Raw genomic sequence first — 14,347 nt, forward strand, 5'->3', positions numbered from 1 at the left:
GGATACATTCCACAGAGGACACAGTTAAGCTAAAGAAATGCGAGCTATAGGAATTCAGTGAACCGTGAACAGTGAAGAAAACGGGATGGAGTTAAATGTTGAAGGGTCTTGATGTCTGACTCAGGAGTTTGAACCAAACACTATTGGCAGCGGGCACCACAGCAGTGTTTTGGGCTGGGGTGAACTGGCCAGTTTTTGCACCTTTTTAGTGGTTCATCTGGCCACTTTACTCAAGGACTTTGGGGTGGCAGATGGAAGGCAAGGAAATGACTGGAAGGCACTGTCGAAATGACCGGAATGCAGACAGCCGTGGTGGGACTAGGAATACCAGTGGATGTGGAGGAGGAGGAGGCCCACACCCGTCATCACAGCACTTGGGAGGTAGAGGAAGGAAGGTCACGCTTCAAGGCCAGCTTTGTGAGTTTGAGGCTAGCCTGTGGGAGACTCTGTCTAAAAACAAGCAAGAAAGATTGAGGAAGCAGACACACACACTCAGCGGTAAGGCAAACAAGGCTCAAGGTTAGCTCCTGAGATCCCGTTGTTGGATGTTACTGGAGCATGGGGTGGGCAGCAGAGATGGAGGTGGATTGGACTCCAGGGAGTAGCCCAGGCTCATCCCATGCACCTCCCCAGCTCACTGACCTTACCTCCCCGCCCCGCCTACCCCACCCCCACCCCCACTCCACCACCCGCCTATGGCTTTCCTGTTCTTTGTTTATAACAAGCCAGCCTCGGGTCTCTCACGTCATTTCCTCTGTCCATAGCACCATTCCAGTAAATTACAGTCTGCCTTACCCCCAGGCTTTCTATGGCCATCCCCATAGACAGGCCCATTTTAGTGTCTCTCCTATGACTCCAAGGATGTCTCATTTACAGGATGTACTGTGATGATGACCATGCAGGTCTACTGCTTGGTTAGATGTTGTGGAATATTCGTCTACACTATAAAGATGTGTCTTTGCCAAGGTGCCTCCTGAAAGGTTTAATAAAGAGCTAAACGGCCAATAACTAGGCAGAAAGAGGTTAAGCAGGACTTCCGGCGGTAGAGAGGACTCTGAGAAGAAAGGCGGAGTCACTGGCCAGATGGAGAGGAAACAGGAGGTACAAGATGTAAGAAAGGTAAGGCCACGTGACAGAACATAGGTTAATATAAATGGGCTAATTTAAGTTATAAGAGCTAGTTGAGACAAGCCTAAACTAAAGGCTTTCATAATTAGTGTCTTTGTGTCGCGCTGGTGGTCGCAACAAGACAGTACCATTACGGCTAGAACCTGCCACCCCACAGCACCACAAGCTTCCTGGGCCGGGAGGGGTCTGCTGCAGCTATTCCCTAATGTATTGATGCTTTCAGCCTTGAGCTCAGCACTTAGCTGCTCATTAAGCACATATTAATGGAGGGGTTATGCATTAGTGAATGAGACTCATTTAGATGGATTGAGGCCAGAGTCAAAGCTGAGACCCCCAAGGAGCCTCAGGGCAGCAGATCTCATGGGCAAAGAGCTCTGTTCAAAACCTTCCAATGATGAGCGCAGTAGGTAGTGAGCTCCCTTCCCATCACCGCAGGGTCGGTGGCTTCCTGGTTGGAGCTGCTGGGGGAAAACCTGAGTGGAAGGTGGGTGACCTGACTTTGAGGACTGTTTTGAGTCCCCTCTATCAAGGGCCTTGCTTTACAACAGGAAATCGTCTTTAAGTATCCGCTTGGCTCAACAGTGGAAGGGCATCTGCCACCTGCCTCAGAGGCATCCCTGGACCTATGCAGGTCCCTAAAGAGGGGCAGGATTTTGAACCTGAATCAAGGACCAGGGGGAACATCAGGTAGGGCTCTACCACAATCTGGTCTGTAGAGGCATCTGGTCACTGCCCGATGACACCCAAGGAACCTTCCTATTGATTCATTATACCATTTTTTAATAGTTTTTTTTTTGTTGTTGTTGTTGTTTTTTCCAAGACAGGGTCTCTTTGTATAGCTTTGGTGGCTGTCCTGGAACTCACTCTGTAGACCAGGCTGGCCTCAAACTCACAGAGATCCGCCTGGCTCTGCCTCCCAGGTGCTGGGATTAAAGGCGTGCGCCACCACAGCCCGACCTCATTATACTATTCTTACAGTTTTTCTGAGGCTTGGAATCTTTCAAAATAAGTAACTCTTTCACAATGACCAACAGAAAAGGCAGTGCTAGCCAGGCGGTGGTGGCTCATGCCTTAATCCCAGTGCTCGGGAGGCAGAGGCAGGTGGATCTCCATGAGTTCAAGGCCAGCCTGGTCTACAAAGTGAGATCCAGGACAGCCAGGACTATTACACAGAGAAACGTTGTGGGGGGAGGGGGCAGGGGGGGAGGCAGTGCTTTATTTTTATTTATTTGTATATGTGTATGTGTTTGATTTAGTGTTGAAGGGATCAAATCCTGGAAATCATTCATGCTAGACAATACTCTACCAATAACCCAGCCTTTAAAAAAAATGTAGCCAGGTGGTGGTGGTACACATCTTTGATCCCAGGACTCAGGAGGCAGAGGCAGTCAGATCTCTGTGAGTTCAAGGCCAGCCTGGTTTATAATGCGAGTTTCAGGGCAGCTAGGACTATAATACAGAGAAATCCTGTCAAGAATAACCAAATAATAACAATAATAATAATTTTTTTTGACAGGGTCTCATGTATCCCAGGCTGGCTCAGACTCTCTGTGTGGCTGAGGATGATGCTCAACCTCTGATCCTCCTGCCTCTGCCTCCCAAGTGCTGGGGCTGCAGATGATCATCACCACACCTGTCTGAAGGGGTGCTGGGGAGCAGAGCCAGGACGTCCTGCTTACGAGGCAAACAGCCTGCCAACAGAGACACATCACCAGCCCGTTTGGAGTCCCGAGACACTGTCTTACTAAAGTGCCAGGCTGACCTCAAACTTGCCCCCTCTAACTCCAGCCTCACAAAGCAGCTGGCATTACAGGCTTGCGCCACCACTCCTGGTTAGCCCCTGTGCTTTTAAATTCTCTCCCCAGGGAAAAGTAATCTGCAGGGAGAGCTTACAAGCCTTGGTCTAACTTCATTTGAGAAAATCGTTTGTAGATATAATTGTTATTTTTAATAAATCAGAAATTATTTGGAAGCAGACAAGCAAATTACTCATTCATATATGTTATATAGGCATGGGGGCTCTAGGTACTGCTCTTCTTGGAAGGAGTCTTGTCTGTTTCCTGTGAAAATGCAAATGGGCACCAAGGACCTGAAAAGCATTACAGCGTTTTCTGTTTGCTGGATTTGGGGGGTTTGACATTTGTTTATTTGTTTGTCTGTTTATTTTTGTGTGCATGTGTGTACATGTGCTTGTGCCATGGTGTACGTATGGGGGCCGGAGGGCAGCTCGATGGAATCTGTTCCCTCCTTCTTCCTTTCCATGATCCCCGGGTACTGTCAGGCGTGGGCTACGGGCCCGCTGACCTGTAGCTCAACAGTGGTTTTGATTCTCTGAGACAGGGCCTCTGTTGCAGTGCCGGCTGGTCTTGAACACCTGGCAGCAATCCTCCTGCCTCAGTCTCCTAAGTGCTGAGATTGCAGGCATGTGCCACTGCAGCCAGGGTGGCATGTCTCTCTTACTATGTTTTATTGAGAGGAGGCTACAGGATATGGAGCTAAGCCATAGAATATGTGAAATATGATGTAATTTCTTTTATTTTTTTTAGATTTATTTATCTTATGTGTATGAATGTTTTGCCTGAAAATGTGTATGTACACCATGTGCATGTCTGTCTGGTGTTTGAGGAAGTCAGAAGAGAGCTTCAGACACCCTGGTACTAGAATTATAGACGGTTGTGAACCACCATGTGGGTTCTGGGAACTGAGTCCAAGTCCTCTGCAAAAGCAGTAAGTGTTACTAACCACTGAGCCATCTCTCCAGCCCCAGTATGCTGTAATTAAAAAATATATATATATTGTCCGATAGTTGTATCCACTTTGTGGTACCCAAAAAATGGGGTGGATATGGAGGGCTCATTAGTTAAGAGCATATACTGCTTTTGCGGCGAACCCAAGTTCAGTTCCCCAGCACCCATATCAAATGGCTCAGTCATCTGTAACTCCAGCTCTAGGGGATCGGATGCTCTCTTCTGCGCTCCACAGACACCTACACTTATACATGCACACACCCACACACCCACACACAGACACATGCCTAAAAGAAAAACATTTTAAACATTAAAAAACCAAATAAAAGTAAATTTGAGGGGCTGGGGAGATGGATCCATGGTTAAGAGCTCTTGCAGAGGACCTGGGTTTGGGTCCCAGCACCCACATAGTGTTTCACAACCACCCTTAACTCCAGCTCCAGGGGATCCAACATCCTCTTTTTTGTTGGTTTGGTTTGGTTTTGGTTTTTCTCTGTATAGCCCTGACTGTCCTGGAACTTGCTCTGTAGACCAGGCTGGCCTCAAACTCGGAGATCCCCCTGCCTCTGCCTCCCGAGTGCTCGGACTAAAGGTGTGCACCACCAATGCCTAGCTTCAACACCCTCTTCTGATCTCTGAGGGCACCAAACATACACAAGGTGCACACATATACACAGGCAAAACACTTTCGTGCATAAAATAGATAAAATAGAAGCATGTCTTCTTAACATCTCTTTTAAAAGTTTTCAAAATCAGTTCTATGTACATTTACCTTATTCCACACTTCATGTTCCTGTATGATGTCACCAACACTGTCCTCAATGCAGCCCTGGGACATAGGTAGAGCCAGAACTATCATCTTTGTTTTGTGTATGGGTAAACTGAGACCCACTTGGGCAGGCCTGGTGGTACTATTTGGAAGGATGAGGCAGGAAATTCAAGGCTTGCCTGGTCTACAGAGTAAGCTCGAGGCCAGACTAAGCAGCTAAGGGGGACCCTGTCTCAAAGCGGGAAAGAGGGCTGGGGATCTATTGGCAGAAAAGCATTTGCCCCGCACTCACGAGACACAAACTTCAATCCTCAGCACCAGCACCAAATAAACATGCGCAACTGAGGGCCAAATAAGGACAGCGGCTTCCCTGGAGCCACGGATTTGGCAGAGGTGGTACCCACCGGCAAAGCCCCCGGCGACTCCCTTCCCGGTCCCCTGCCTCCAGCTGCCCCCCACTCGCTTCTCAACGCCCCACCTCTGCTCTGTGCTGTGTTTCTCTCCACTTCCATTCCTTGCCCTTGCTTTAATCGATAAACGGAGTCAGCTTTGCAAACCGTCCAAACCTTTGCTCGCTCTGGAAACTTGCCCAGCCCTAGCCCTAGCCCTGGCCCCAACGCGGATCACCACAAAGTCGGCATCGTGCCTTGAGTGAGCCTTTTCCAGGTGTCAGGATGAAGAGATTAACTTGGGGTGACACTCTGGCTGCCAACTGGCCCCAGATAAGATAAGGGTGGAGATCAGCGCAATAAATAGGCCCCAACCTCACTCTTGGCCCAGGCCACCGTTGGCTGAGGTCATACCTAACCTCACAAGCAGCATGGCTCTGCACCTGTGGATGGTCACCCTGACCTTGGCTGCCTTCCTTGCCATGGACAGGGGTGAGTGGGCAGAATTTGGTTTCTCTGAAGCTTGATCCTAGTAGGTGAGCTTGGGTGTGAGGACAGAGGCAAGATCTGGAGCTTCCTGTGGGGCCTGGGCATAGTTCTTCCTTCCGCATTCGTCTACTACAGTGGACAAAACATGGACGGAGAGAAAAGAAAGAGGTTCAGGCCTGACTCTGGACAAAAACTGCCAAGTCGGGTGCTCTTCCAGTTCAAAGCTGCATTGAGCAATTATGGGCTGGCGACTGGGGAGACAGGGACAGTCAGGCCTCAGGCCGGCTGTGGGGTGGTGAGTGCCGAGAGACTTGGCCTGGGCCCTCAGGTTCCGGTTCTGCTTTGACAAGGTGTAGTCTGGGGCCCAGGACAACCATTTAAGCATATGGTGGGGGCCCTTGGGTGGACCAGAGGTGAGCTTCCTCAGGCCTGGAGCATTCAGCGGTCCCACAGCTACTGTTACAGGTACTTTTCTGGGCCTTTAACGTATGAGGGACCAAAACAAGGAAAAGTACCATCCCAACAGAGCCTAAGCCTAGTGGGACTGAGGAGGGGAACAGACAATACATAGTATATAAGAACATGATAAAGGCTAAGAAATGTGGGGCTGGCTGATGGGCGTTGGGAGGGAGCTGCAGTTTTAAGTCAGAGGAGGTCTCTTAGGGAGGGTCAGGTTTGAGAAAGCTTGAAGAAGGTGGGGGAGTGAAGATATTTTGGACAAGAATGTTCCGATGGAGGGAACAGCCAATACCAGGGCCCTAATGTGGAAGCATGTCTGGAATGTTTGAGGTGCTGCGTGGATGGAGGGAGCGGAAGAGCGTGGGACAGAATGAAGGGGAAAGGGGAGGGGAGACAAGAGGAAGGGAGGGGAGGGGAGAGAAGAGGAAGGGAGAGGAGGGGAGGAAAGGAGGGAGAGGAGGAGAGGAGCAGAGGAGAGGAGGGAGAAGACCGGAGCAGCTGGGAAACATGTTAGGCAGTTTTAGGAGTTCATGTAAGAACCTTTCCTCTGAGTGAATTGGGAGCCAGTGCCATATTTGGGAGTGGAGTCAGGCCTTGAAAGAATGCTCTAGTTTATATGTTCAGAATAAACAGAACAGAGAAACCGAGAGACCCCTTGGGACTCACTAGAAGAGTTATAACATTATAAAGCAGGACCTGGCAGGACCTCAGGGCCATTGGCTCCATGCCCATTACCTCATGTTAGTCACAGACCTGGCAGCTGGGTTGGTGAGGAATAGGCCTGCAGGCTCCGGTCAGGCACAGGCTGCCTAATCTACCCCCCCACCCCCACACCTGTTCCCCATTCCCCAAGACCGCTCCATTGGGAACATTAAGCAGCCTGCCTTGAAGGTCCTTGTATCCACTTCAGATTCCAGCCTCAGTTGAATGAAGAAGGATGCACCTGGGTGAAGGGCACAAGATGCCTGGGGTTAAACACAACGTTTTCACAACCCCGGGAAGAAATTCTGACCCTGTAGGGCTCTGTGCTCTCCTTCCCTGCTGCACCCTTCAGTGCTCAATTCACTGGTTGGGGCACTGGTGAGGTGCCCCGGGAGCCCCAGGAAGCTTGGGTTCACAGGGAGGCAGGGTGACCCAGGGGGACAGCACTTGGCTTTGTGACGAGCTCAAATCCAGGTCTTCTCAGTGAACTGTAGGGGACAATAGGGAGAGCTTCTGAGCCTTGGAAGGATGGCGTGACTTCATTGGAGGACAGTGGGGACATCTCAGACAGCAGATCTGCAGGAGTCAAAAGCCCCTGTTGCAGGATAGTGAGCCACCAAGAACCTTCGGGTCCTGGGGCCATGGAGGATGTATTAGGTAGTAAGGAGTGAGGCTGGTGTCAGTTCTCACATGTGGCTATGGAATGCTGGTCCGGAGGGAGACTGGACAGTGATGGGAGCCGGGGAAGGTCGCTCTGCCTTTTCAATGTTTGGAGTTTTTGTTTTGTTATATGGTTCAGTCTGACCTTGAATTTTTGATCCTTCTGCCTCAACCTCCTAAGTGCTGGGGTTACAGGCCTCTACCATCACACTCAGCCTTTGTAAATGCTTTTCTATAAGGCCATGAAACATATAGTATTTTTACTCAGTAAATCTTTTTTTTTTTTTTTAATGTTTACTCTTTCCTTTATTAGCAACGTTTGGTGTGTTTTTCCGTTTTGGTTCCCAGAGCGTGTTTTTTGACAAATCTCAAGGTGGCACCTCTGTCCAGCTTAAAAATATGGACCGCTTCATGAATTTGTGTGTCATCCTTGCACAGGGGCCATGCTAATCTTCTCTGTATCGTTCCTGAAGCGAGCACTAGTCAGTAAATCTTATGGATGAGCTGTGACAGTGCACACACCTGTGTCCCAAACCCCTATCGAGATACAGAACGCAGCTGGGTGAGGTGGTACACTCCTGTAATCCTGGGACTTGAGGTAGAAGCAGGTGAACATGAGTTTGCAGCCAGCCTGATCTACATGGCAAGTTCTAGGCCAGTCAAGGCTACATGGCAAGACTTTGTCTCAACAACCAAACAAACAAGATACAGAAATGTCTCTCCTGTAGTCCATCCTGGTCCTTCCTTGTCTCGGAGACAGCAGTACTGCTCAGTGCTCAGAGGCAATCATGCACACCTGTCACCCTGACCTGCCCTCTCTGTATCACAGAGATCTCTGCATCACAGAGATCTCTGCATCACAGAGATCTCCACATGGCTGATCTGTTCTAGGCGTCCGTGGAGTCTTTTGCACCTGTTCCTTAGCTCAGCTAAGTATTTTTGCAGTTTAGCCTCAACGTGTCTATCAGGTGCTTTCATTGTTTCCTGTTACCAGCTTTAAAAAGATTTCCCTTTTTAAAATTATGTATATGCATGTGTGTTTGTTTGGGGGGTAGGTAAATGTGAGTGTAGGTTCCTGGAGAGGCCAGAAAAGGGTGCTGAATCCCCTGGAGCTGGAGTTACAGGCAGTTGTGAGATGTTCAACATGGGTGCCGGGATCAGAACTCAGGTCCTTTGCTAGAGTAGTATATGCTCCGAGCCGTCTCTCCAGCCGTTTTCTGATTTGTCAGACAGGGCCTCTTTATGTATTCTAGGCTGCCCTCTAATTCCTGATCCCCCTGCCTCAACCTCTTTGAGTACTGGGATTACAGGTATTCTCACTATGGTGGTTTGAACGGGAATGTCCCCCACAAGCTCAGGCATTTGAACACTGCTCCTCACCCAGGGTGCTGTTTGGGAAGTTGTGGAACCTTTGTGAGGTGGAACCTTGGTAGGGGTGAGTTTGAGTGTTTCCAGTCTTTGTTCCTGTGGTTGAGGATGTGAGCTCTTGGCTTCTGCTCCAGCCCCCATGCGTATAGATAGCCGCCATGTTTCCTGACCATGATGGACTCTTATCCTATTGGAACCATAAGGCAAAATAAATTCTTTTAGAAGTTGCTTTTGGTCGTGATGTTTTATCACAGCAACAAAAAGTAGTTAACACACACACACCACAGGCATGCGTTGCTTTTCTGCTGTGTATTTGTGTGTTGTTCGAGACAGGTCCTCTGCAGTCAGGATGACATGGGACTCACTGAGGTCAGGCTGACCTCAGACTTGTGGTAATCCTCCTGATCTGCCTCTTGGGTGTGCTTGTTTTCTTGCTGAGTAATGCTCCACTGTATACAAGTTTCCCACTTTATCTGCTCTCCTGTGGGAGGACACTTAGGTCATTCTTAGTTATGACAGGGATGGCATAGAAGACTCTCGAGCACTGTGGTGACAAGGTTAGATTTAGTTTGATCCTCCATTGCCAGACTGGCAGAACACACTGGAGGTGACTTGCTTTTAGCCCCTTTTCTCTCTGTCTGGGAAATCTCCAAGAAAAGACTTTGCAGTAGATGTGGAACTCAGGAGCTAGAGACGGGTCCCTTTATGGCACCACAGCTTTCTGCTCCACACAGAACATCTAGTCCCCCTCCCTGCAGCCTCTTGCACTGACAGGCTCCTCTGTGTGAGCGTGGGAAGGGCCCATCTCTCCACCAGGCCCTGCCGGCCCTTCAGAGGCTTCTGGAAGCACCCGGCCCTCCTCCAGCCCTCAGAACCACTCCTTCCCGCCCGGTGCCTTAACCGTGGCTCCAGTTCTCGTGCCCACTGGCCATGCCCACGGTCACACCGCTTTGCTCATGTCCTATAAGTAACTCAGGCAAACCTTGAGGGCTGCGACTGTTCGTGTAGAGAGTCGGGCTTGGGGTGGCCAACCTGTATGTAAATCCTAGCTCTGCCTTACCCAGCCATGTCATTGGAGCTCCGAGCCTTTCATAGGCCAGTCAAGTGTTCCAGCAGACAGCCTGGAGTCTGCATGCACGCCTTCACTGGGAAGTGTGGGAGCGCTACCCATGGGAGCAAGGAAGCTGGTTGAGTGTAACCTGTGGCCCTGCAGGAAGCTGGGGAGCGGGGTGGCATGAGAGCTGAGCCCTTGCAGCCACACCATTGTTAGGGGATGTCCGTGGCACGGGAGGCAAGGCTGGCTGAGGCAGCTCCAGCCCCCAAGGGTGATTCCTAATGGACTGGTTGTGAAGAGCCAGCACTCCGGCAGCTGGGGCTGGTACCTCAGTCCTGCGCTGGGCTCTGGGCAGCAGCTACAGCGTTACTATCTGCACTCTTCCTTCTGTTAGGGTGGTGAGGGTGTAGAGAGCACCAAGAACCGTTTCTCAAGGTCTGGCACATCGCTAACGGCTCATTTCTTCATATTATTATTTGATGGAACACAAACGTTCCACTGGGATCTGAGTAATTAGAAGCAGGTTGGGTTGTCACCCCCTAATTCTGTCTTTATTCATGTAACCCAACATGATGTCAGCCTTCTGGCAGTCCCACCATTTATGACTCACTACCTGTCCTCAAGAAATCCAGATTGGCCGTGGCTGGGCCTGGTGCCCCAGGATGGGAAGAGGGGTCCTCAGACCCTGACCTGGCAGCCAGCGCTGACAGCAGCTTGTTTTGTGTTTCAGGGGTGCAGGTGGGAGCACAGAAGAGAATTTCCCCGAAAATGGTAAGGCCATTCCTCTGCAGGAGTCTGCTCATCCACTCTACACAGCCTCCCTTCTGCCGACACCTTCTGTGGTGGCCGACGTGGCCTCCTGAACCTGCATTTTCCTCAGGATACCTCCTCCGGACTGAGCAGGCCCAAGTTCCGAGCCTGACCTCAGCCCCCAGGCTCTGCCCCAAATCTGGTCTCCAAGGTCCTTTCTTCGGTGGGCACTCCCCACCCAGCACAGTAGGACACTGCACCTGCTGCACTGTGTGAGGACAAGACAGGCCAGAGGTTCCAGGCTGGAGGTGACCCAGCACACTGAGGGGATCTGTGGAGCATGTTGACCTTTCTGAAACACATCTCATCACTCACCCCTTCACTCCAGCAAACACCAGGCTGCCCTGCCTGACTCCACCTGGCGTCTCAGACCCTCAGTGACAGGACCTCTGTGGGGTCCTCAGAGCCACCTCCCCAAGCAGCTTCTTCCCTGTTCATTAGCCCCTCAGATCCCAGCCCCACTTATTTCATGCCACAGAGCCAAATACTTTGTATGCATGACTTCAGCTACTCCCGTGTTGAGAAGAACACCATTACCGACCATTTTCACTGAGGAGGAAACTGAGGCCCTGAGCATGGAACAAGCCCGCCTAAGTTTACAAAGCCAGTCAGTGGCTGAACTGGGGTCTTCAGGGTGTAGACTTCAGCTGTCCCGTTCTGTTCCGTTGGACCTCGTGTAGCACAGGCTGGTTTGTATCTGGCTGCGCTGATCTACGTGAGCTTCTGCTCCCGCCCCCCCATGCCCAGTGTAGAGCAGGATGTTTACTGCCACCCACACTGCCCCCTCAGCACCCCCTTCACCCAGCCAACCCCAGTCCTGCCAGTTCTCTCTCAGCCAGAGAACCTTCCAGTCCGGGACTAATTAAACTGTAAGCCTTGCGCCATTTCTCCAGCCTTCCAAGGGCCTTGACGACCACGTAAGGGCTGGGAGAGCTCAGTCAGTAACTGCTTGCCTTGCAAATGCGAAGACCCAGGTTCGATCCCCGGCACCCATACAATCCTAGCACTTGTGAAGCAGAGATAGGAACATCCCTAGGGCTTGCTGGACAGCTGGCCTGGCCTCCTTGGTGAGTTCTAGGTCATGAGAGAACCTGTCCCAAATAAATAAGAGAAATGGGTCCTATGGAATAACATCCAATGTTCAATGGCCTCTGCATACATGCATACATGTAGCCCCCTCCCAGGTACACAAAAAAGACCATACTGGCCTTGGTAAGTACAGGAGCCCCTACGGTGTGAGACATTCCCTAGGAATGATGGATAGCTGTTTACTGGACTCACAATTGGACCAGCAGCAGAATTTCTTGTTACATCTACTGAAGAGTATATAAACCAGTCCCCAGGCGCTTAAGGACACAAACTTCACACACACACACACACACACACACACACACACACACACACACACACATACACACACACACACACACACACACACACACACACACACACACACAAGAATAGGCAGGATGTCACAAACCAGGGCTCAACAGACATAGGCTCCAACTTATGTACACATCCAGCCACATGCACACACACGGGCAAACACACCATGGAGTCCTGAGTAGTTGATTGCATGTTCCAAGCAGAGCCCCTGGGCCCGACCACTGCCTCTGAATTCCCCCAATACTTCTGTTTGTTTTTTTCCCCACAGCCCATCTGTGAGCACATGGCAGAGTCTCCAAAGTGTCCCCAGACACCTAAACCGATCTGCGGCACGGACGGGGTGACATATAGAAATGAATGCCATCTCTGCGTGACCCGGATGTAAGTCCCCTCCCCGTGCAGCTTGCTTGGGTGGCCCCCTCTCTGGTGCATGCAAGTCTGAAGGGAACAGGGCTTCAGCTCACCTGTCACACACACAGACTTGGCCAAGAGAAGAGTCCTCAAACCTCTGCCTTGCAAAATGAGCTAAATGTAACTCAAAGGAAGCACAGGACCCCAGGTCAAAGGCCAGAGCCTGACAGATGTGGAGGGAGGGGCAGAAACCCTGAGTGGCCAATCTCATCTGCTCTTTCATTCCTCTAGCCAACTGTTATTTATTGAGCACTTACTATGGCTAGTCCCCAAGAGCTCCTCTAGTCTCGTGGAGTCAGGCTAAGAGAGAGAAGCCAAGCCAATAGCCAGCCAACAGTAGAGCAGCTCAAGACTCAGATGGAGCCCACAGGAGCAGGGCCAGGGGAGACTAGAGGAGGTAGAGTAGAAATCATCTAGAAAAAAGGAAAGATAAGTCCGAGAGGACAAAGGGAATTTGGATAGGCCTATAAAGGAAAATTAGTTTGTGCTTAAAGAAATACAGAGAGTTGGACATACTAAAATGTGAAATGGAGGAGTGGTGATTAAGGAGATGAGTCGGGGCTAGACCACGACCTTGATCACCTACTTGGTCTCAGTTTTCTCACCAGTACAGTTATCAGCCTGAGGGCCCAGTGAGATCACGAGGAGAAATCTTGGGCAATGCCAAGCTGTCTAGGCAGATATGAGAGTCTGTTTTGGAGGAAATGTAAGAAGGTAGAGCCCTGGCTGTGAAAAGGGTCATGATCGAGATTCATGAGGAGGAGGTACATTGGGGTAGATCTGACAGGCTCAGTCTGACTGGGTGTGAAGGGGGAGGGGAGAAAGGGCCTAAGAACAACCGCCCTTCCTCCCTTCCTTTCCTCTTTCTGAAACAGGGTCTAGCTATGTTGCCCAGACTGGTCTTGAACTCATGAGCTCAAGGAATCCATGGTTTTGTTTTGAGTACTAGTGACTGAACACAGGTCTTCCTATGCTAGGCAAGCACTCTACCAATTGAGCTACAGCTCCACCTTTATTTTGAAACAGGGCCCTGTTAGGTTGCACAGGCTTTGAGCTCATTTTATAAAGCCCTGTTAGGTTGCACAGGCTTTGAGCTCATTTTATAAAGCTCAGGGAAGCCTTCATGTTAGAATCCTTTGCCCAGCCTCCTGAGTAAGGGATTCTGGCCCTGTAGTCCCAGGCCTAGTAACTTATTTCCGTATGGCTAGTGGCACCATTTGCTAGGATGGGAGCTAGAAGGGCAGCTTTGGGAGGCAGGGTGTTTGTGGACAGCTGGTCTCTGGTTTATCTTGGTGGGGTCATCGGAATAGGTGCAAAAACAGGCAGGACAAAGATTTGGCAGCCATCAGCAAGCAGCGAGAGCTGAAACCCCAAGCTGAAAGTTCTCAGGGTACGTGTAATAGCGTCAGTTTATGGGGGATGTGCTCACCCCCCTCCACACATACACCTGCTCTGCATCTGGACATTTCCAGGAGGGGCTCAGCAGGGAGGATGGCCTGGGCCTGGCTTTTGAATCATCCTTTTAGTTCCTACAGTTAATGGCCTCATCCTTATCTTCGATTCTAGAAAAACCCAACAGGACATCCAGATCAAGAAGGATGGCAAGTGTTGAGCCCAGAGGAGCACTCAAGCCGTGCAACCTTGAGCTGGAGAACGTGATGCTCCAGAGGCTATGGTGGGAAATAAAAGATGCAGCCCAAGCCGGTGAAGTGGACCAGTCTTTGGGAACTCTGGGGAGGAGGTGGCAGCGGATAGACTCAGCCTAGCCCTCCCAACTAAATCTGTTATCTGCTACCCTGGTCCTCAACCTTGTCACAGGTCCCAATAGAGCTCTCAGTTACCTTCCGTCTGCTAGAGGTCAGACTCTGACCCCAGGACACTGCCCAGTGCCCCACCTACCTCAGGCCAAGAACTTAAGAGATAAGCATCCTGAACTGCCGAGTGTGGATCAGTGGCACCTGAATCCATGCACGGA

At 50.6% G+C, this 14,347-nt stretch overlaps 1 protein-coding gene and 1 non-coding gene across 3 annotated transcripts in view; one reads left to right on the forward strand and one right to left on the reverse strand.

The window, feature by feature from the left end:
• The window catches only part of Spink4 (serine peptidase inhibitor Kazal type 4), a 35,238-nt gene extending 21,166 nt beyond the window's left edge, over positions 1-14,072 (forward strand). Inside the window, exons 1-4 of one of the 2 annotated variants that reach the window (XM_006975334.4) lie at positions 5,361-5,525; positions 10,496-10,536; positions 12,230-12,342; positions 13,939-14,072. In XM_006975334.4, the coding sequence (XP_006975396.2) occupies positions 5,465-5,525; positions 10,496-10,536; positions 12,230-12,342; positions 13,939-13,984 (261 nt within the window). In that variant the 5' untranslated portion in view covers positions 5,361-5,464 and the 3' untranslated portion in view covers positions 13,985-14,072. Of the gene's footprint in view, positions 1-5,360; positions 5,526-10,495; positions 10,537-12,229; positions 12,343-13,938 lie in introns of those variants that run through there. The other variant, XM_076563475.1, reaches the window with a different exon arrangement.
• On the reverse strand, positions 7,737-7,840 carry LOC121827669 (U6 spliceosomal RNA). Its single transcript, XR_006069989.2, has one exon. It is a non-coding gene; the product is annotated as a U6 spliceosomal RNA (small nuclear RNA).
• Positions 14,073-14,347: the final 275 nt, after the last annotated feature.

Source organism: Peromyscus maniculatus, chromosome 2 (genome assembly GCF_049852395.1).
Source record: "Peromyscus maniculatus bairdii isolate BWxNUB_F1_BW_parent chromosome 2, HU_Pman_BW_mat_3.1, whole genome shotgun sequence".
NCBI classification, from domain to species: domain Eukaryota; kingdom Metazoa; phylum Chordata; class Mammalia; order Rodentia; family Cricetidae; genus Peromyscus; species Peromyscus maniculatus.